General features: G+C 42.2%; 2 protein-coding genes across 2 annotated transcripts; one reads left to right on the plus strand and one right to left on the minus strand.

Annotated features, from left to right (window-relative positions):
• Positions 1-1,163: 1,163 nt before the first annotated feature.
• Positions 1,164-4,658, minus strand: ing2 (inhibitor of growth family, member 2). Its single transcript, XM_084552366.1, has 2 exons — positions 4,397-4,658; positions 1,164-2,454 (listed from the first exon to the last, which is right to left on the minus strand). Exons 1-2 carry the CDS (start codon positions 4,539-4,541, stop codon positions 1,754-1,756), a joined length of 846 nt encoding a protein of 281 aa, XP_084408492.1. The 5' UTR covers positions 4,542-4,658; the 3' UTR covers positions 1,164-1,753.
• Positions 4,659-10,414: 5,756 nt separating this feature from the next.
• On the plus strand, positions 10,415-21,537 carry cd68 (CD68 molecule). Its single transcript, XM_084544630.1, has 6 exons — positions 10,415-10,556; positions 13,352-13,791; positions 14,027-14,146; positions 16,883-16,952; positions 17,269-17,442; positions 19,278-21,537. Exons 1-6 carry the CDS (start codon positions 10,508-10,510, stop codon positions 19,415-19,417), a joined length of 993 nt encoding a protein of 330 aa, XP_084400756.1. The 5' UTR covers positions 10,415-10,507; the 3' UTR covers positions 19,418-21,537.
• The last annotated feature ends 194 nt before the right edge of the window (positions 21,538-21,731 follow it).

A 21,731-nucleotide genomic window follows, 5' to 3' on the forward strand; every position in this document is an offset into this window, starting at 1 on the left:
TGTTTGGAGAGTCCAGCAGCAGCGAGGAGGAAGACGAAAGCTGACAGGAGTCACTCCACCCCAACAAAAAACAGTGTATTTTCTTCCTGCCTGTCCTAGAGTAAAGTACTCAATCAGCCACAACATTAAAACCACTGACAGGAGAAGTAAATAACATTTAAACCATCTTGTGACAATTCAATGTTCTGCTGGGAAACTTCTGGACCTGGCATTCATTCATGTGGATGTTACTTAGACATGTAGCACCTACCTAGACCAGACCAGACACCCCCACCCCATAGCAATAAGAGAGAAATACCACAACACACTGTGGAGTACCATTAAATGCTATTGACGGTGCTGAGTTGCTGCATGTTCTTATACAGGCTATACATATCTGCAGCCTGACACAGGCACACACACAAAAACACTTTAGGAACATCACAAGGTGTTGACCTGGCCTCCAGATTCACTAGGTCCCAAACTGATCAAGTATCTGTGGGATGATCCACAGAGGGCCCCTCCCCTCACAACATTCTGTTGCCAGACACCACAGGACACCCTCAGAAGGTCCATGTCCATTCTCTGATGAGTCACAACTGTTTTGGAGATCTACACAATATTAGGAAGGTGGTCATAATGTTATGGCTGATCGGTGGAGTGGAGGTCGGACTCATATAAAGGTTCCACATTGGTTGGCTATAGTCTGCCGTTGGCTTAAATGGAAACTGAAAGACTAAGAGATTACCTCATGCTAATGCTAACACACTGCTATGCTATGCTATGCTATGCTAGGATTATTGCACATTATTTAAATAAAGTTGTGAGCGAGAACTGTTTTTTTCCTTTTGTCTTCCTGGTCTTGGCAGTTGGCCGTCCTTCTAGGAGATTGTTTATTCTGAATTAGTAAGCGGGCATGTCCGTTCGTCAGCCGGGGGCGGGGCTTATCCCATGAGGGCGCCACGGCAGACTTTAAAACTCGTCTAGCTCGCTCAGACACGTCTCTGATCCGAGACGGGGAGTAGAAACAAGCAGGTTGTAGACGCACTATCGGGTTCCTAAAACTTTTTCCCACGTCTCTCTTGAAAACTCGAAATATGAAGAAAGTTTCCAAAAAATAATTAGCCACTTTTACCCCCAAAGGATGCCTCAGTGGTATGAATGAATGACTATAATTAGTTTTAATCCATATATATTTATATATAAAAAAAAAAAAAAAAAGGAAATATACACAATAGTGATGGTGAACCAGTGAAAACACAAACACGACGTCCTCTTCCAACGTCCCGTCAACATTCATCTCCTAAATTAAATACGGGGGTTCATGTAAACAAGTTATTCTCTACGAGTAGAAAGAGAGACACCGATGCCAAGAAGTTAGTACAATTAAGTATAATTGAAATAAAACTGAAGAAACTGACGACCTTTAACATTGATTGATAAAAAGACAGTAAACAAAAAAAAAGATGCTTTCATTATTTTTCATGTCGAAATAAAAAAATAAAAGTCTCACAAAAAGAAAGAAATGGCAGCTTCAGGCTGATGATGATGATGATGATGATGATGGATGATGATGATTCTTGCAGCAGCTGGACTCCCGACACACAGACAGTCTGCGGGACAGTTACAGCCGGCGGGACAAGTCCGATCACTTGATTAATAACGAGCGTCGCTGCTGCCGCCGACGACGGTGTTCGATTGTGCTCTTACAACATCACAAGTACTCGTGTCAACTACCACTGACGGTCCTGAGTCCTCAGGCGGACGGGGGTCACTACCTGGACCGGCGGTCTTTTCTGTTCTTGTCCAGGCTTTTGTCCATGGTCTTTTCGTTGTCCCCTCTGCACTTGGGGCAGTACCACTTCCCCTTGGGCTTGTAGGTGAGCCCCACGCAGGAGAAGTGGAACCACTCGATGGGGCACTGGTCGTTGTCGCAGCCGATCATCTCGCCGTAGGACACCTGCTCGCAGAGGCAGTAGGTGGGCTCGTTGGGGTCGATGGCGAAGTCGACGGGCGAGGCGTCCCGCTCCTGCTTGGCCTTGCGCTTCTTCTTCTTGGCCGACTTGGACTTCTTCTCCCGCGGCGGCGGGAGGGACAGCTCCTCGGCGGCGTCGTCCGCCAGCGAGCCGTTGGCCGACGCGTGGCTGGAGTCGCGGCTCTCGCTGTTGCGCTGGCGACGCGGGCGGCGGGTGGAGGAGCGCTCGGGCGCCGGCAGCTCCTGGACGCTGGAGCGCCGCTCGGCCGGGACCCGCTCGGCCTCGGGGGGCTCCTGCAGGCACAGGGAGTGCGAGTCCATCTGGCGGGACCGGTTCTCCACCAGCTCGGTCATCTGGGTCACCACGTGGATCTTCTCGTCGCCCAGCTCCTGGCTGACGATGAGCGCTCGCTGCAGCTGGACCTGGAGGCGCTTCCTCTGAGCCGCGTCCTGCTCGCCCTTGTACTTCTCAAACACTTCATCCACCTCCTTTAGCACCTCTGAAAAAAAAAAAAGTACAGAACAAAGATAAATGAATTTAGATGCTGAACAAATGTCTTCAAGACATTCAGTCCTAAAAGATTAGCGTCAATTTATTAAACCATCGTAAATGAAATTCCTCAGGGAGGCGTTGTAGAGGCGTATGGCCTGAGGTACAAAAGACCTCCTCAACCTGTCCATGGAGCAGGACAGGGACGAGATTGAGCTTCTCTGCCTGACTATGGTGTCCCGTAGAGGGTGGTGGACATTGTTCAAGGTCCTTGCATCTACCACCAATCGTCAGGGGACTCCAGCTCTGTCCCTACCACAGAGTCCTCCTCCTGTATCAGCTTGTCCAACCGCGAGGTGTCCTCCTTCTTCTCAGTGCTGCCTCCCCAGGACACCACAGCGTAGAAGAGGACACGACAGTCAGGTAGAACGTGTCCAGCAGCTTCCGGCAGATGTTAAACGACCTCGGCCTCCTGAGGAACAAGAGAGACGTCTCTGACCTTTTGTCGTCTACCGAGCCTACGTTGGCCGACCAGTCCAGGTTCTTCTAGGCCTGAACCACCTCTACACACTCCCCCGTTGATGGTTACGGGCTGCCGGTGTAGACCTGGACCTCAGGAAATCCACTAGCACCTCCTTGGTTGTAGCTGCAACTGATCAGAGGGCGGTTGTTCACCAAAATCTTCTACTCTTGCTCTTGTCCATCTGAGAACTTCTGCACGTGACATGACTCTGCGTCGTAACTGAAGTCTGAGGTGTGCGGGGTGAACGGGACAGGTGTGATCTGTGGCGGGGCGGGGCGCTGAGTGCAAATAGTCCTGGAACTGAAATGAAAAGTAATGCAATTCCACCCCCTCGGTGGTTTTAATGTTGCAGCTGCAGAAAGTCTTCAACAAACATTGAGATCCTACTGAAGAGAAACTGGAGCTGTCAGGAGTGGAGGTAGAGGAGGATGAGGAGGAGGAAGAGGAAGAGGAGGAGGGGGGCCGGGCCGCAGTGAATTCCTGCCTACAGGAAATGACGCCAGTCCGATGCCGAAAGGGGGTTGCCTACAAGAGAGAGGGGATATCTGGCTCTGCAGTTCACACTCCACGGAGCAGAGAGGGGACGGCAGCCAGGCAGGGAGGCAGGGAGGGAGGCAGGGAGGGAGGCAGGCAGGCGTCCTCCTCTAAAACCCTCAGTTGTGCAATCCAGGCTTCGGATGGTGGATTTCTCCCCCTGCGTCCACACGAAGCAACACTCAAGACTTGTTTTGTCGCATTTTATTTCTGTCGTTTTTGGCTCCTGCAAAAAACGACCGTCTCCGCAGCCTTGCCTGTTCATTTAAACGCCCATGCGTCGTCTCGTTTACCGGATAACCCTTGTTTCGTTAATGATTCGCACACTAATCCTCAGCGAAAACACTGTTAAGTGGGCGGTAGTGTCACACAAAAAAAAAAAAAAAAAACTTTTTTTTTAGGATTTTAGCCACGACATTTGAATCACACATACGCCGAATTCACCAGCGGACACGTATCATTCAGAAAACACTTTGTTTGGTTTCGTAATACACACGCGCGCGTTTGTGCGGAGGGAAAATTCGTTAAATTGGACGATTTTTTAATGGAGTTTGGCGGCGGTCCGTGAAAAACAGCACGGAACCAGGACGCGGAACCGTATCCGGGGCTATGCTAAAGTGACGGATGTGTGTTTGTTTAACAAGAGGTGGAAGAAGGTGTGTGTGATAGGACGCAGTCAAACACAGACACGGTTGTGTTTATCTGAGCAGGAAGGAACAACAGCTACTGGCTTTTTCTTCTTCTTCTTGCAAAATGGGAACACAAGGCTCCACCATTTCTGTACACGGGGCTCGAGACAGCCGTTAATGTTCTGCCCAGTTCTTCCACGCGCAGATAAATAAATATTAATTCAAAAAAATAAAAATAAAACAAAAATAAGGGTTAAACACAGTACCTTGGTACTTTGCATCAATTTCCCGGAGCAGGGAAACATTTCTTTGTATATCCAGAGGCAGCGACTCCACACATTCCAGATAATCCTCCACATAGTTGACCAGTTGCTGCGACTTGTCGGCGTTCGGGTAGTGGTGGCCCAACATCGTCTCCGCGATGCATAGAGGCGACGAAATGTGAAGAATACGCCGTTTAAAAAAAATCAAACGCTCGGCGACTTTGCAGCTCGTAGGGGCAGTTCCGAGGCAGCAGTTCACTTCAAACAAAACTCGGCCCACTGCGCATGCTCGAGTATTTTCCTTTTATGGCGTCGCGCAGTTTCCGATCGCCCGGCGTCACCGCGGGGGGCGGGGCCACCTGGGTTTGGCGCCTTCGGCGATTGGCTGACGGTGGCCTCGTTCTCGTAGTGTTTTCCCGGGAAATTGAACCAATAGAAAAGACAAGAGATAGATAGATAGATAGATAGAAAGTAAAGTAGATAGATAGATAGATAGAAAGTAAAGTAGATAGATAGATAGATAGATAGATAGATAGATAGATAGATAGATAGATAGATAGATAGATAGAAAGAAAGTAAAGTAGATAGATAGATAGAAAGATAGAAAGTAAAGTAGATAGATAGATACCTTGATCTTCCTTTATTGGTCCAATGTTTCATTCACGATAAAATCATAAGTAGTTCTTTAAGTCTAATCGACAAACATTTTGCCAAGATTTTGTAGTCCGTGCACAGAAGTGACACGGGTCGCCAGTTCTGTAGGAGGCCCAGATCTCCTTTCTTTGGTGGCAATGTCAGGACTGCCCTCATACAGCTCGATGGTAAGGTACCAGAGTCCAAACATCCTTGGAAAACTTCCATAAAGTCTTCACCCAGTAACGTCCAGAATGTTTTGTAGAACTCTGTAGGAAGTCCATCAATACCAGGAGACCGACCACAGCCGAGCTGTTTCACTGCTGCAGACACTTCATCAAAGGAAATGACGGACCTCAGTGAGGTTGAATATGCTTCCTCTAACCGAGGCAGTCCCTCCAGTATCTCGTCCACACAGTCAGTCACAAACATCAGCACTGAACAGGCTGCTGTAGAAGTCCGTGGCCAGCTTCCTCATCTCTGATTTTTCCCTACCTCCCACCATTGACCTAAAATTTCAAAACCTGGTTTTCTGCGTCTCCATTGACCCCAAAAATCAGAGAAAGACTGACAGAAGGTCTCCTCATTAATCAGTCTGATGTTAAAATGCCAATAAGGAGATGCACCATTAAAGAAAAATGAACGGTTACTAAATGATGATCTGAAAAACCAACAGGTGATATGGCGGCTGCAGTTAACCTATTGCTGTATGTTTTATTGACGTAGAACCTATCCAGTCTGGCTGCACTAACCCTGCCCTCAATGACTTTCACCACCACCATAGGCCCCAATCTGTGTCATGTGCTTGAATAGTGTGTGTTTCCTGTAGAAATAACACATCAATCTCTTTTTGAGTTGCAACCTCAGATATTAAAGCCCTCTTATGTCTGTCCCTCCCTCCATTAATGTTTAGAGATCCTGTTTTTAGGCTCTGCGTAGAGATGTCAGAAAGAGGAAACATACAAGCTGAAGCCAGCAGAGAGCAGTAAAAAAGAAAAGAAGCCACCCTGTGATGATTCATAGTTCTTCTATTTCTTGGCTTTTATTACAAGTTTTTCCTCTCTGTGCTTTCCTCAGGACTGCGAGATGTTTATCGAGACGGTACTGCTTCTTTCTTGACAGATTTGATGAATTTGTTTGTGTCCCCAAAGTAGTCGTTCACTTTAACTGATTTGTTAAATGTTTCATCCAGAAGCTCATTTATTTCCTCTAAAGAGTAGAGATCAGTCTTTCTGTTTGAAACATCACTAATGGATGCTGACTACAGACTTCACCCTGTCCCGTAACACTGGTGGAAGCTCTGTCCTCAGCGGTTTCTACTGACTGTGACTCACTCAAGTTCTCTGTAGCCACAGAGGCCTGCTGCTTCTCCAGCTGACTCGGTTCCTTTCTCTCATCCTCACCATTAGTTACCTCTGCTCCAAAACTACAACCCGCTACCGCAGCCTCCGCACCGGGCGCAAAAAATATGTACAAAAGGGGTCCATGCCGTGGCGAAGTTGTCCCCGAGCGGGACGCAGAGGCATAAGTCACCAGTAGCGCCCCCTATAGACTGTATTGCACGAAACTTGCCACGATTGTACGCAACCATATTATAGTAACGGTTGCTACGTTTCATAAGGATTGGGTTAATACTTCAAAAGTTACAGGCCTTAAAGTCATATGAAATGTTTGCGTGTTGCCTGTAGCGCCCCCTGTAGACATAACGTCACACAACTTGATGGGCGTCTACACAATATGTTACAGAATGTGTATGCCATGTGTGTGCAGAATCATGTTATTATCATATGAAGTTTGATTAAGTTTGGGTATATACTTCACAAAATATTAGCTTTGGAGTTATACTGCACCTCACCGTAAAAATTAATTAGCCATTAACTTTGTAATTAATAACCCTTCTTAAGTTATTTTGAGAACTTGAGAACTTTTGTTTCAAGGGCACACGGTTATCAAGAAATGAGCCAAAACGTAAACTGGTTTATCATAGCGCCACCTAGCTTTAGGCATGTGTATTGACACCTTGGCAAAGTGAAATCGCAGGTCTCCTACCAAGTTACCAGGTTTGATGCCTTTCACCTTGGCATGGACCCCTAAATATACAAAAGTTTATCAACAATATGCAAAGTATATATAAAATATACAAAAGCTGTATAATATCTATCTATCTATCTATCTATCCATCCATCCATCCATCCATCCATCCATCCATCTGGTGTTATTTCTATCTACCTATCTATCTATCTATCTATCTATCTGTTTACTGGAAGGCATGGTGACGTGACAGGTAGTGAACCAACATTAATAAATCATGAGAAGTGTTTCGAGGGATAAATGGAGCTGGAACCATCGTGGGCGTCGCCATAGCAATGCTGGGTCATCTCCGTCCGTCCTGTCCTCTGTTTTACCGTTGAATGAATTCAGTGTTGTCATTAAAAGTCTATTAAACTACAGAATGTCTGATGAACAGTTCAGTTAGACTCTCTAATGAAAATGATTTCAGCTGGGATGAAGAAATAGTATCTGTGGAAATATACTGTAGCCATAGAGGAATTTTTAAAACATGCTGAAAAAAAAAAAACAGAATTAAGCAACAGAGGCTGAGAGATGGTGACATGTAGCACCTAGCATGGGTAAAGCTCCAACAAGCCTGACTCCTATTCTTCCTAAACATGTTATAATTAGTGTTAAATGTGCAGAACATCAAGTGTGAACGCTGGGGTGAGTTTGGTCTAATTAGTTCTGCAAACCTAATCTAGCAAACGCTTATTTTACCGTTTATGGTTTGTCATGGTTCCCCTTTGTCACAGCTTGGGTTTTTACGAGATTAGTCATGGCAGGGCCCCTGGTGCAGTGGCTGTTAATGTGACAAAACAAATCAACCAGGAACCAGACTGCTAGACTTTAGTAGGCATCCATTTCTGAAGCGTCTGCTCTGTGCTCAGTCAAAACTGATTCTGACTCTGACAACAAACAATGTTACTGTCGGACACCTGCTGGGGGAACAGATCATTTCCTCTTTCTGTGTCATATAAGTGTCAAACATCCTAAGGTCGCTCACAGTTACACATATATATATATATATATGTATGTATATATATATATATATATATATAGAGAGAGAGAGAGAGAGAGAGAAAGAGAGAGAGAGAGAGAGAGAGAGAGAGAGAGGTGATACTACTATGATATTACTGGGCCATGTGAAATTGAACTCAAATAGAGACAATTTGAAAAGGACTGAATTACAACATTTAACTGAAAATAACAAAGAGACAACGACTAAACACACAGTTAGTCATTCACCTGATAAATGTCCGAGCTGTACACACGTACACGAGAGAGAGAGAGAGAGTTTACACTAGTAATTCCATATTTCTCTCTCTATATATATAGAGAGAGAGAGTTTACACTAGTAATCCATATTTCTATATATATAGAGAGAGAGTTTACACTGGTAATCCATATTTTTATCTCTCTCTCTATATATAGAGAGAGAGAGTTTACACTACTAATCCATATTTCTCTCTCTATATATATATAGAGAGAGAGAAACTATATATATAGAGAGAGTTTACACTAGTAATCCATATTTCTATCTCTCTCTCTCTATATATATATATAGAGAGAGAGAGTTTACACTAGTAATCCATATTTCTCTCTCTATATATATATATAAATAAAGAGAGAGAGAGAGTTTACACTAGTAATCCATATTTCTCTCTCTCTCTCTATATATATATATAGAGAGAGAGAGTTTACACCAGTAATCCATATTTCTCTCTCTCTATATATATATATATATAGAGAGAGAGAGAGAGTTTACACTAGTAATCCATATTTCTCTCTCTCTCTCTCTATATATATATATAGAGAGAGAGAGTTTACACTAGTAATCCATATTTATCGCTCTCTCTATATATATACATATAGAGAGAGAGATATTGTATATTTCTGTATATTTTGATATACTTTTATATATTCTATACACATTTGTTTATTTTTCATATTTTTAGATTTTTTTTATATACATATATATTGTATATGTTATATATACTTGTATATATCTAAACACAGTCTTTAGACAGTTCCGTGTGTGTGTGGGTATATGGGAGAGATGACATTCAAAAACCTATTCGAAAGTGTAATCGTTTGCATTTGTGGGTGTGGTGTCCCACTGTGTTGTCAGAAATGTTCTTGCAGTGATTTCTCCTCCAGTCTGTTTATAGAGTGATGCAGTGACGCAGCCTCGAGGCCTGAAGACAGAGTAGACATCCGGTACTGGTGTAAATATTAGAGATTTCTCTAGATTTTATAGAGAGTAGATGATCAGTAGTTGTTGTTGTTCCCTCCCAATGATACTAACAATACTAACAGGACTTCTGCTGCTGGAACCACTACACTACTGACAGTCTTACAACTCATACAATCAAGTTTCTTCTAATGCTACTACTATAATTACTAATACAGATAAAGATAGATGAAGCAGAATGTCCACTACTATAAATATACAGTAGCAGGTGGTCACTACTAAATGATACAGGAAACACATTAAAACATGAGTAAGGCTTTCTAGTCTGTGCGCATTGATTTTTTATTAAGTTTCACTCTGAGGCCGAGCCCTTCCCTGCTAACACTTTGGTTTCGTTTCATGCTGCTGTCACTTGGTCCTTTCAAATTAAAATACACGCAGCTCTGATTGAAGAAAAAATTAGACTCATAACGGGATGAGCCCCTTGTTTCCTTTCTCCAGAGCCTCTTCTCATGCTCGCACTTATCCAACACCACCAAAATGTGAAAACCTGATAAATAAAAAAATCTGATTTGAACTGAAATAAACGTGTTAAACGGTATTTAATGGAAAACATTAGTGTTATTAGACTAATCATTAACTCATCTTAGATTTATCCGTATATTTTTTATTTATGTATTTTTCTCATAGGGAGATTCTGTCTCTGCATTTAACCCATACACAGCTCCTCAACTTAATCAAATTTGAAATATTTATTTATTCATTGGATGAATTAACTTGAAAAAAAAAATTAAATCCCCTTAAATATATTTCTGTATATGTTCGTAATTATTCACAATGTGTTGTAAATATATTGTAAATTTAATTTTCTTTAACCACAAGTATAAATAGTGAATAAGAATCCCTTTAGGTAGGGTCATAAAACGCTGAGTCGTTATAATAAAACACCGCCTATATGGTGTTTTCATACAAGCCTATCTCAATAATTTTCTTTATTGAAACGTATAAATGCATTTTGTTGAACTCTCTGAATTTTATAACAATAATAATAAAAACATACCTGCTTTTATTTTTTAAAGCAGGACCTTTTGACTTCCGGTCGTGTTGCACCTGCGGCGCTTGACCAGATTGGTTTTATCAGCGGATCCGCCGCGTTGTTTCTTCAGAGTAACTTCAGCTGGTGACAGGAGCCTGAACCAGGGAAGACGAAACTGACTGAGACAACTATTGTCAGCATGCAGAGGGCCGCGGTGTTCACCTTTGTTGCCTGCTGCGCTCTCGCAGGTAAGACGCGTGTTTTATTCCGACCGATCTGTCACACACGAGCAGAATAGAGATGTTTCCATGCAATTAGTAAAAAATGAAAAAAGGGTTTTTTATATATACATATATGTATATGTATATGTATATATATGTGTGTCGGATAATATTATGGATCATGTTACTTAATATAGTAACTAAAGAGTTAAAAGTGATTTCATGCTGACCGTTTCTTATCACTGGGGTAATGCGAACGTTTTATTTATTGGAGGTATAAATGAGGCCATTTTTATTTTAGACTTGTGACTTCCTGGATTGTTTGGGGAACAGAAATTTCCGCACTCTCTCGTTACAGGTCTCAGTCACATGTCTGCTGGCAGATGAGCGCTGTTTTTTTTTTGTTTTTTTTTTTTTGGTTTTGTTTTTTGGGAGACGTGATAGGTGCAAATTGAAATAAAATATAACTTATAAATTAAAAAAAAACAACAACCCTAAAAATAAATAAATAAATAAATTAAAGTAGCTTCTTCCGGACCGCAGAATCTACCGCATCATTACACAGAGACAGGAGGAGTTACAGTCAGCAAAAAAGGTCGAAAACAATAACAGTATGGGGAGGTAGAATGTATAAAGGTATATAACACAAAATATCCAAATATATGTATAAAATATCCAAAGGTATACATAAAAAGATACAAAGCATATATAAAATATCCAGAAGTTGCATAAAAATATACAAAACTATGTATAAAATACACTAAATATGTATAAAATATTCAAAGGTATGCATAGAAATATCCCGAGTATACATAAAAGATAGAAAACGTATACAAAGTATATGTAAAACATAAAGTATAGATAAGATATACTAAATATATATAAAATATCCAAAAGTATACATACAAATGTCCAAAGTATACATAAAAGATACAAAACGTATACAAAGTATATATAAAATACACCAGATATATATAAAATATCCAAAGTTTACATAAAAGATACAAAACTTATTAAAAATATACAAAGTATATGTAAAACATAAAAAAGTATAAATATATACAAAATATATATAAAATATCCAAAGGTATACATACAAATATCCAAAGTATACATAAAAGATACAAAACATATACAAAGTATATATAAAATATCCAGAAGTTATATGAATATATACAAAGCATATGTAAAACATAAAAAATACATGAAATGTACAAAAGTACATACAAATATGGAAAAGTATTTATAAAAAATATAAAGTATACATACAATACACAAAAGTATATCTAAAATCTTATCTTCAAGAAACTTTACAAGGCCAGTTGCCTTTGTTCTTTTTGCATTTTTGACATAGCATGACCTTGACTACTGAAAACCTTCACTTTCTAAGTTAATGACCATTGACATCACTTTTGTAAGGCTTGTTAAAATCCTTATCACTATCAGTAACATGAAACTGACCGCTGTACCTAAACAACATTCTGTGACAATGCCTAAATTTATCAACCCGGGGGAAAAGAGTATTTATTTATTATGTATATAGGTATATGTATATGTAGGCAAATATTTATGGGTGTCATGGGTGTCAACACTTATAACATGTTCCCTACTCCTGGATTTATTTTGCAATCATTGCTATTTATACTTGTGGTTAAATACCAAACTGAAAAAAATCACCACAAGTCAAATGTCATAAATATGTTATGGACTTTGATAGCACCACAGAGTTCAGTCAAAGCGATGTTTGCTCAGCCTGGAATTTAGCCCAACGTTTTATCTGAGGTGGGAAATCATTCTTTTCCCAGGACAATCAAATCGTTGGGGCAGGTTTTATATGGTGAAGGGGGCCTGTTCACACTTTGCGTTAACATCTGTCCTTACGAATCCGATCGCAAGTGGCCAGCGTGAAAGACAGGTGTGAACGCACCCAGGATGCTTTGAGATCGCATTCAGAGATGATATGGGTCGCATGTGTCCACATTCCTTTGGTAGTGTGAACGCAATGCGTCCTGGGTCGCATTAAAGACCTCCTATAGTCAACACGGGAGCTCCTTTGTCAGTGGAGTTTTGCATGATTGACTCAGAAAAAACAAAAAATAAAGTCATGATGCCCACACACAAAACAGCACTGTTCGTGGTTCTGAAACAGCAGTAGAGATCAAGCCCCAGAGGATGTCGATGTTGAGGCATACCTAACGCTGGCTACTTCCGGATTTCCCAGATCGGATCTTAATGCAAGGTCTGAACAGCCCCAGAAGAGTAACAGCGATGTAGTCATACGCCGATCAGACCCTAGCAACACAGCCTGACATGCACCTCCCGACATGTGTAAATATCCGTCACGGCGACGTAGACCTCAAGAGCTGTGACTGGTCCGCTTGGTAGTAGCGTGTTTCCGCTTTAGTATTTCCGGCTGCTTCTCCATCTCTGAAATTTTCGAATTGATTGTTTTGGATCAATAAAGATGAAACACATGGAGGAAAGGTTAACTGAGGAGGTTCAGGGATACAAACAATTGTACGAATCGTCTTTGGTGGAATTTTGGCAAATGTTTCAGTTGTTGAGAGTGAAGCAAAAATGAACCCAACTGGCAAAAAAGACACAGCGCCGACTAGTGTTTGGGTGGAGTTATTAGAGAGTGAGCCAGACTGACGAGCCAACAAGTACAAATGGCTCACACTGGCGTCTACGTAGATTACGGCGTCTAGGTTGCACAGTACCCTTAAAGAACCGTAAGCTTCAAGTAGAAGATACTTAGTGTAGGAAGTGGGACGTGTATGAACATTGAAACTGATTTATTTTTTCTGTCTTTTTCCCTGAAGCACTGGCGTCGACTGCAAACGTGAAGCAGGCCAAACCTCCTGTGACGGTTTCTCCCGCAGAAGAGTTTAGCCCCAGCGCAACCACGCCTGCACCCATCACCAACCATACAACAGTGGTGCCTCATAACACGACCAACTCAACAACTGCCCCACCTCACAACATGACCACAACCCTGGCCCCTCACAACACGACCACAACCCTGGCGCCTCACAACACCACCAACTCGACAACTACCCCGCCTCACAACACGACCACAACCATGGTGCCTCACAACACGACCACAACCATGGCGCCTCACAACACGACCACCACGCCGGCACCTGGTCCCGGTCCTACTCCCTCCGTCCCTGTGACTACGGGAAAATACTTTGTGAATAATACCGGGGGTGTTTGTGTGATGGCTCAGATGGCGCTGGAGATACGACTGAAGGGTGGAAAGGTACCGATCACCAGGCCTTCTTTATTCTGTGCCAATTCTTGTCTTCTAAGGCGAGTCAGCGCCACAGTTTCAGCAACTGAGTGCTGACTTCCTCGTTCTTGTAAATGTGAAATGTCAACTTTGTGTCATGGGACAATTGGTAATCACACGTGACCGGGAAATGCCGCTACTTGAACAGTTGCCAAGGTAACTCATACAACTCCGGTTGCCTTTCTTGTCTTTGATTATTCAACAGGAAAATGGGACCTTCATCGTTCAGCCAAACATGACCCATTCAAGTGGAAGCTGTGAAGGAACCAGTGCCGCCCTCATTCTTTCCTTCAAAGAGGGCGCCATCAGCTTCTCCTTTAAGAAGGTACGTTTCATTTTCTTCCTGGACTTTTCACAGATGTGATCCAACAACTCACCGCAGACAAACAAATCTTTTGAACTGGTGGTCTGAAGAAGGGAAGAAGTGTTAGAAAAAAAAAAGGGGAAGTACATTTGACGAGTCAGTTGTCAGAGCATGTGATGGGGGGGGGGGGGGGGAAACTCGATGCGCCTGTGATTCACAAAGTGGTTTTTGGTGGAAATCCAAACGAATGTGGAAAGGGTTGAAGTGCTGAGGTATGATTTCACGAGCCTAAACCTCACTGGTGTCATGTTTCCACAACAAAGACAGCTCGACTGGTTTTCTTGAAAAACGTTTCCAGTTGTGTTTGTTGCAGTGTTGTTTCAGACATATCCCAGAGAATCCTAACAGACCTATGTCGTAACTTACAGTTAGAACAAATGGCAATGAGACTACAAAACAGAAGATTTGACGTTCATTGCACCTTGTTCGGCAACACTTGTTGGTTTATTATATCACATCAAAGTGTTTTATCACTGAAACAGACTATTTGAACCCAACCTTGCTATGACTTAAGAATCTATCTGGACAAAAGACACCTGAAAAAAGATTGTTGTGTATTGTAGCTTTGTAGATTTAGCAAATCAACTCGTTTTAATTAGACATTAGACTGACCGACGCGCTTTTAAAAAGCAACTTTGTTTTTGTACTTTAGCTTGGACTAGAGTCTGTTGTCATGTCTAGGCTAGTAGCTGCCCTCACCGAGCTTCCATTACTCAATACAGACTCTTATTGAGGGTATTCTTTCGTTTTCATTTCTGAGAAAGTGAAGCATATTGTTCTCGGCCGATGCAGAGATTAAAATACCTGCGGCTGAATAATCCTCCAACCAATCAGAGCCCTTTTTGGTTGTAAACAAATTCAGCTGCATGGCGCTGGAGCATAATCAGTTCCTAACAGAGTGAGACCAGCTTCCCCCCACTCAACGAAACATTTTGTGCGTTATGGACCAAAAATGCAATTTATGGCAGCTGCAAATGTGTTTGATCGTATAGAATGACTCAGACTTTATTGGGTGAATTCATAGGCTACTTCAGGCTGGCTTCCAAGCTATCGCTAATTAGGTTTAGCTTTACAAAAGCCTTAATGTAAAATTATAACTCATGTATGAAAGTGACACTCAAAATTTACACATTATAAACAATAAATAGAAAGTAAGGAAAATCTTTACCAGATAGATAATGATGTTATTTCTGTACTTTCCGGCACAGACAACTTGTTTTTCCAGCTACGTGATGGTGTCACTAAAATGAAATGCATTTATCTAGGTGCTGGGAAGCCATGAAAAAAAACAAATCTCTCTTAAGGCATCCATGCAATTTACACCAGAAGTTGCTGCTACTATGAAGAGTGATAGGTTGCTACCCCTCCGCTCTACCTGCCGAGCCACAGCCGCCCTGTAATGCATCTTGGACAAACCATTAAAAATGCAATTTAAGTCAAATGTAATTCTTAATAAAAACGCAATTTACCACTGCAGAACTGAAAGGGGTACAGCTTTCACTTGAGAGACATAAAAATTAAGCCTGTTTTTTCTAAGAACACCTCCACCCTGTTCTCTCACCTGCATGGCTTAAGGACGCTGCAGTATTGGCCACCAAACCAGTTAGGGGAACTAACCGTGACCTGTTGTCTTATCATCGTTTCATGTGTGAATTACTGATCCAAGAAATCTCAGGTGCCTGCGTAAAGTAGACCGATGAATAACAATACCATCTAACTAACTCAATCATTGACACTATAAAGATGGACAATAGAACCGCTCCTCTAAAGTGAAGCCAAAGCAAGTAGAGCTCCCCCTGGTGGCTGGCTGCAGTATAGGTCATAAGCTCCGCCTCCTCCATGTTAGTGGGCGGGACTTGGGCCGAACTAAAACACTAAAATACATGTCAAATACATAATTTTCAAGTATGGTTTCTGTCATTTTAGGTAGTTAACATAATGTTGATGAATGTTCAAGTATAATTTTTTTTCTGTAAGTTTTGTTTTAGTTATTTGACGCTATAGAAACAGGATGTGACATAATGCCGACCACCCGTAGCCATGCCAACCACTAAGTAAAGTGGTCCTGTGGGACTGTGACAGTGGTAAAAAAAATAAAAATAAAAAGTATAATCTAACATTTCCTTGTAAGTGGTGGAGGTAGAGCAGAGCTTAGCATTATTTAAACGAAAATGAGAGTGAGTCTGAAGGAAGTGTGGGCGGGGCATCGATATCGCACCTCCACGTAGCTCCACTCTCGGACCGTACTGATCAGACTCTTGCTCCAAACTCCAAAGATGGCGCCGCAAGTATCCCTGGGAAAACAGCATTAGATTGTCAAATGCAAGGAAGTGGAGACGTGTAGTCCATATTTATATACAGTCTATGTGTTCAACAGACAGTTCATCCTTCTATAAACAGCAGGTCTCCAGGCTTCATTTATTTTCTCAAGTGAATGCTATACAGTACCATACAGCTGCAATAGTGTATTTGTTTTATTACAAAGGGTGACCCAGGATCTATCGGGCGCATTCATAGGCTAATAACAAAACAGTAAATATGTGTTAAAACTTCAGCTGTGTTTCAACTTTCCCGCCTCGTATTGCACTCAAAATGCTTCACAGATGATCTTCACCAAACCTCACATTTAACCGCAGCAGGTTTAAAAGCTCAAGTATCTTGATTAAAAGCTGTTCTTGTTTTCTTACACTCCCCCAGAATGTCACAGACAACTCCGTCTACGTCGACAGCCTGGGTTTCAACCTCACCTACTCCTTCACCAAAGGAAGTAAGTTCTTCTGGTTCCAGGTTTTTCTGCTGTTTATTGGTTAAACTTTGTCCCTTGTCTAATTGGGTCACCGCCTGGGCACGGATATGTATGTACTGCTGGGCGGGTGTTGCGCAAGCTGTCAAATATTAACTATTAAGCATTTTGGAGGCAACAGCCTCCTTGTCTGTTCAACTATGTTTAACCTGTTTAGTACTGTTGCCAGTAAGAGCCAGCCTACTTTCAACACAACGCAGTCGAACAAGTTCAGCTGCTTATCTGATCAGCTTTTGACATCCTGTGGACTGACGATCTCTGTTTTGTCACGGCGTTGCAGGTAACGGCTACTACAGCGCCAGCAACAAGTCGCTGCATCTGTTCCCCGCCAAGGTTGGACACTCTTACTCCTGCAAGAAGGAGTCGCTGTACATGGGGAGTGGACTGTACCTGGACATCAGCCAGGACCGGATGCAGGCTTTCAACGTGACCAAGAGCGCAGAGTTTGGTGCTTGTGAGTGTCTTCGTGGAAAAAAAAAAAAAAGTGACATCCACCACAGTGTGAAAATGACATCAGTCAGTGCTAAAAGCTCGGAGCTGACTTGTTGCCCTGCAAACATTTTATGACAACGACTAATGTAACAGTGCAGCGTTCATATTATCAATGAAAGCATTAAGTGTCACATCTGGGCTAAAGTATTATCTTTGCATTACTGCACAAATAACAGTGGTTAATAGTTTACAATCTGGGAGGGTTGGGTGACCGTGAGACCGTGTACTGCTGCACTCAATACATTTATCACTTTAAGCCACTTGCAGGAAAAACTGGTTCAACCACAGTGTGACTGCACCGGCAGCCCGTCCCTCATGAGGCTGCAAAAAGACAAACATCAGCTGATTTGTTTTTAAAGACAGCGAATCAAAGCTGCACAGTGATGTGAACCGCTGCTCGCCGATTCATATCGTTTAATTTTATCGCCGACATCTAGCCCAAAACCTACACACATGCTCGCCGTAGTGGCTCGTGCGCTTTCTTCAGGCGTTTCAAGTTTGGTTTTGAACAGTCATGACATTATAATCACCCTCCCAAGACTGTGCCGGTCTCCCCCTCGTGGCTCCAAAACAGGAAGCGCACCAGCGTTGATTGTGCAAATACTGACGTTTTTGTGTTGCTCAACTGACAGCAGCGTGAAATGAAACCAAAGTGCCACCTCAGAGTGAACTTTGACAAGAAAAAGTTAATGCACACAGACAAGCATTCCTAGTGTACATTCAGCTGTTTGAGCTGTCCTGTGCTGGTCGTAGCCATTGTCATTAACCTGTCTATCTAATCTAGACATTTTCAGAAGCGACAAGAAGGAAAATTGCATGTGTTTTAGCAATTATAGTAATGGTGCTAGTGGAAACTTGATTGTATGAAAGCTCATTTAAAGTACTGCGGGACGTAGACGGCATAACCTACATACGTAGCCTACGACGGTGCGAGTCATTCATATTTGGGCACTGGCTCGCTCTGTAATAGCTCTACCCAAACACTAGTCAGTGCTGTGTCTAATTTGCCAGTCGAGTTAATTTTTGTTTCTACTTCCTGCTAAACTTTCAACAATGGCGACTGAAACCGAAATGTATTTTGGTGCAATTTTGCCCCCCCCCCAAAAAAATATTTTTTGCCCGAAAAAAAAATTTCCCCAAAATTTTTTTGCCCAAAAAAAAATTGTCAAAAAAATTTTGCCTGGAAAAAAAAAAATTGGCGAACAAAAAAATGCAATTTATTTTTTTGCCCCAAAAAAATAAATTGCCAAAAACAAATTGAAGGAAAAAATAATTGCCGAAATTTCACCAAAATTTCGCCAAAGACGGGTCATACAAATGTTTGTATCTCTGAACCTCCTCAGTTAACCTTTCCTTGATGTGTTCCATCTTTATTGATCCAAAATAATCAGTGAACAATGAAAATTGCGGAGATGGAGAAGCAGACGGAAATACTAAAGCGTAAAAACACGCTACTACCAAGCGGATCAATCACAGCTCTTGCGATCTGCGCTGCCATGATGCGTAGCTACATTTCAGGGGAGGGGCAGGCAAGGCTACGGCGTTATTGTCTATGTAGGATCTGGGCCGTCGCCATAGCTACGGCATCAATTTGACGCAGAAACCTAAACCGCCTACAAGCTGTAAGAGTGTCCGTATGATAGTGGTCCCAGTAGCAGAAGACGTATTATTGGTATTGGGAGGGAACAACAACAACTACTGACAATCTACTCTATAAAATCATTAAAAGATTCAGGAATCCAGACAAACATTGTTGTTTTCAGTTCTAACTGTGTACATATTTGTTTTCTTCTCCAGCCGACTACTGTGCAGCCGACCAGGAGAACTACCGCGTCGCCATCGCCGTCGGCATAACGCTGCTGGTGCTCATCATCGTGGTGGTGATTGCCTACCTGCTCGGCCGCAGGAAGAGGAACAACGGCTACCAGAGCCTGTGAGGGCCGGAGGCCGACGAGAAGTCACCCATGAGTCATCGGCTCGGCTAGTGAGGCATGGGGATTTAAAGGGCACTTCCACTAAACCTGCCATTTTCTGTCTTTTAATTTTTTAGGTTTACTAGATTTTACTCATATCTGTGTTTATTTTATGATTTTAAATTTTTTTTTTTTACAGGATTTTCACAGGATTTTAAAACGTATAAATTAGAACTTTAAAACTGCTCATTCCTCTATAAATTCTAGACGTAAATACATTTAAAAATCACAACTCTTAATTGGTATCTTCTAGATTGACAGACTGAATTTAGCGCCAAAAATACAAATTAGCTGAGAGAAAGTGAAAACAAAAACTGAAATAATGGAAATGTCAAAGCAGGAATGTACTGGAAGGGGCCGGTATGAAGAAGACAAACTAGTTTAGTGTCAGGAGGAAAATATTCGTGTGCGTGAACTGTGTTTTAGATTGGGACAACTACACAAAAGATGAAAGAGTTTGACCCTCAGAGTTGTGTTCTCATCGGTGCGGGAAAAGTATTTCTGTATCGGGACACTAAAATCTCTCCAAACTGACATCTTGAAAGAGAAATACTGACCAGAATGTCTCGATTAGCGGTTCGTCCTTTTTCCAGAACCGTAGACGTGTCATTTTTGACTTTACAGTCTTTTGCCCCAAAAGTTGATTTCATATTTTACCGTCGGTCAAAACTATGCAGAAGTGGACTCGTGTTGAGGTTCATTTGTGTTTTTAATAGTCAGCTGTTGTGTTTTATTTTTTATTTTGTTAAAAAAAAAGGGAATTCATCTAATCTCCAGCTATACGCAGGTGTTTGGATTATTAATCAGAACAAAAGGGAAAATCGGACAAATGTGTAAAAGGGATTGTTTCTACCCGGTCAACATTGATTGCACTGATTTCTGTCGCAGCCTGTGTCTTTCTTGAACTGAATGTTGCTGGTACCGTATATCCACGCGTTTCTGAGCGGATATTTGATGGGTTGTACGTTCATCACGTGCCTGGAGTCCGTCCCCCACCACGTCCACCACCGTGGTACTGCTTTAAAGGAAGAGTTTGAGCTGTCCTCTCGGCTCTTTGGCTTCACATGTAACGGACCCACAGTGTATTTCTTGCAAGAGCTAGTTGTTTAGTGGCAGATAGAGCGCCAAAGTTTCTAAATTACGAATAAGAACATTTGCAAATGGTTACGCTGCTGAATGGAACTAGTCGGCAAGAAATAACTTTGCTCTGCAACGTTTGTGATGCATGCTCGTGCCTGCAAATTACAATACGGAGCATTTATGTTAAAGGGTCAGTGAATTACAAACTAACATGATGCATTTCCCTTCTTCTATCGTTGAGGAATGACGTCTGGATCACATTTTCAAAATAAGAGTCAATTACATTCGCCTTCGCTGTTTTGCGGTGGAAGCAGAAATCCAAACTACTAAGAGGGGATAAAATGTCATTGTATTAATGAACTGGCCCTTTTACATATTAAACGGAGTATAGGGAAGAAGGCTAGCTTTGCTGTCACTCTGTGTGCTTGTGTCGATGTAATGAAGTGGCGTGGTGGGTGGAGTCAGCGCGGCGGTGACGTGGCGGCCTCCTGACTGGAAAATACTGTCTGTGCCATTAGACCAGGGGTGTCAAACTCCTCCAAGGGGGCCACATGCAGCCTAATTTGATCTGGATGGATCACTAACTAAAAATATCCTGTAAATAACACAACCTGAGATCTCTTAAGTAAAAAAGTGCACATTTCTGCACATTGCTGCCACCCACTGGCTCTCAGTGGCATGTTACGTCCATGACTCTCTTTACTAAAACAGTGCGACCCCCTGGTGGACACATCAGGAACAGCAGCTACTCTTTATTGAGTCTTTTTTATTGGTGGGCCTGTTTTGGCCCCCGGGCCGCGTGTTTGACACCCCTGCGTTTAGACTCCGAGATGATGAAGGAGGAGGTCCGCGCACTGCTCACAACTGCACTTCAGATTGTCCTCCATCGAGTGTGGGAGTCAGCGGAGAAGAAGAGGGAGCTAATGTACAATTAACCTGCAGCATGTGAGCACTTTTGCCTGTTGTTAACTTCCCGTGCCAATAAAGACGGTTGTATTTCTAAACGCTTGTGTGTTTATTTGATGCTCTCTCTCTCATTTATTCATGTGTTTTTATATGTAAAAGGCAATAAGTTGTGACATTTTAGCTCTTGGACAGATGTCCTGACGTTTTCTTTTAGAATTCATTGGTCCATCAATGATGGGTCGAGGGGAATTTAGGAACGGACACAGGACAATCACGGAAGTGGAGTCTGGAT

This window comes from Chelon labrosus (assembly GCF_963514085.1).
Source record: "Chelon labrosus genome assembly, chromosome: 1".
Lineage (NCBI taxonomy): Eukaryota > Metazoa > Chordata > Actinopteri > Mugiliformes > Mugilidae > Chelon > Chelon labrosus.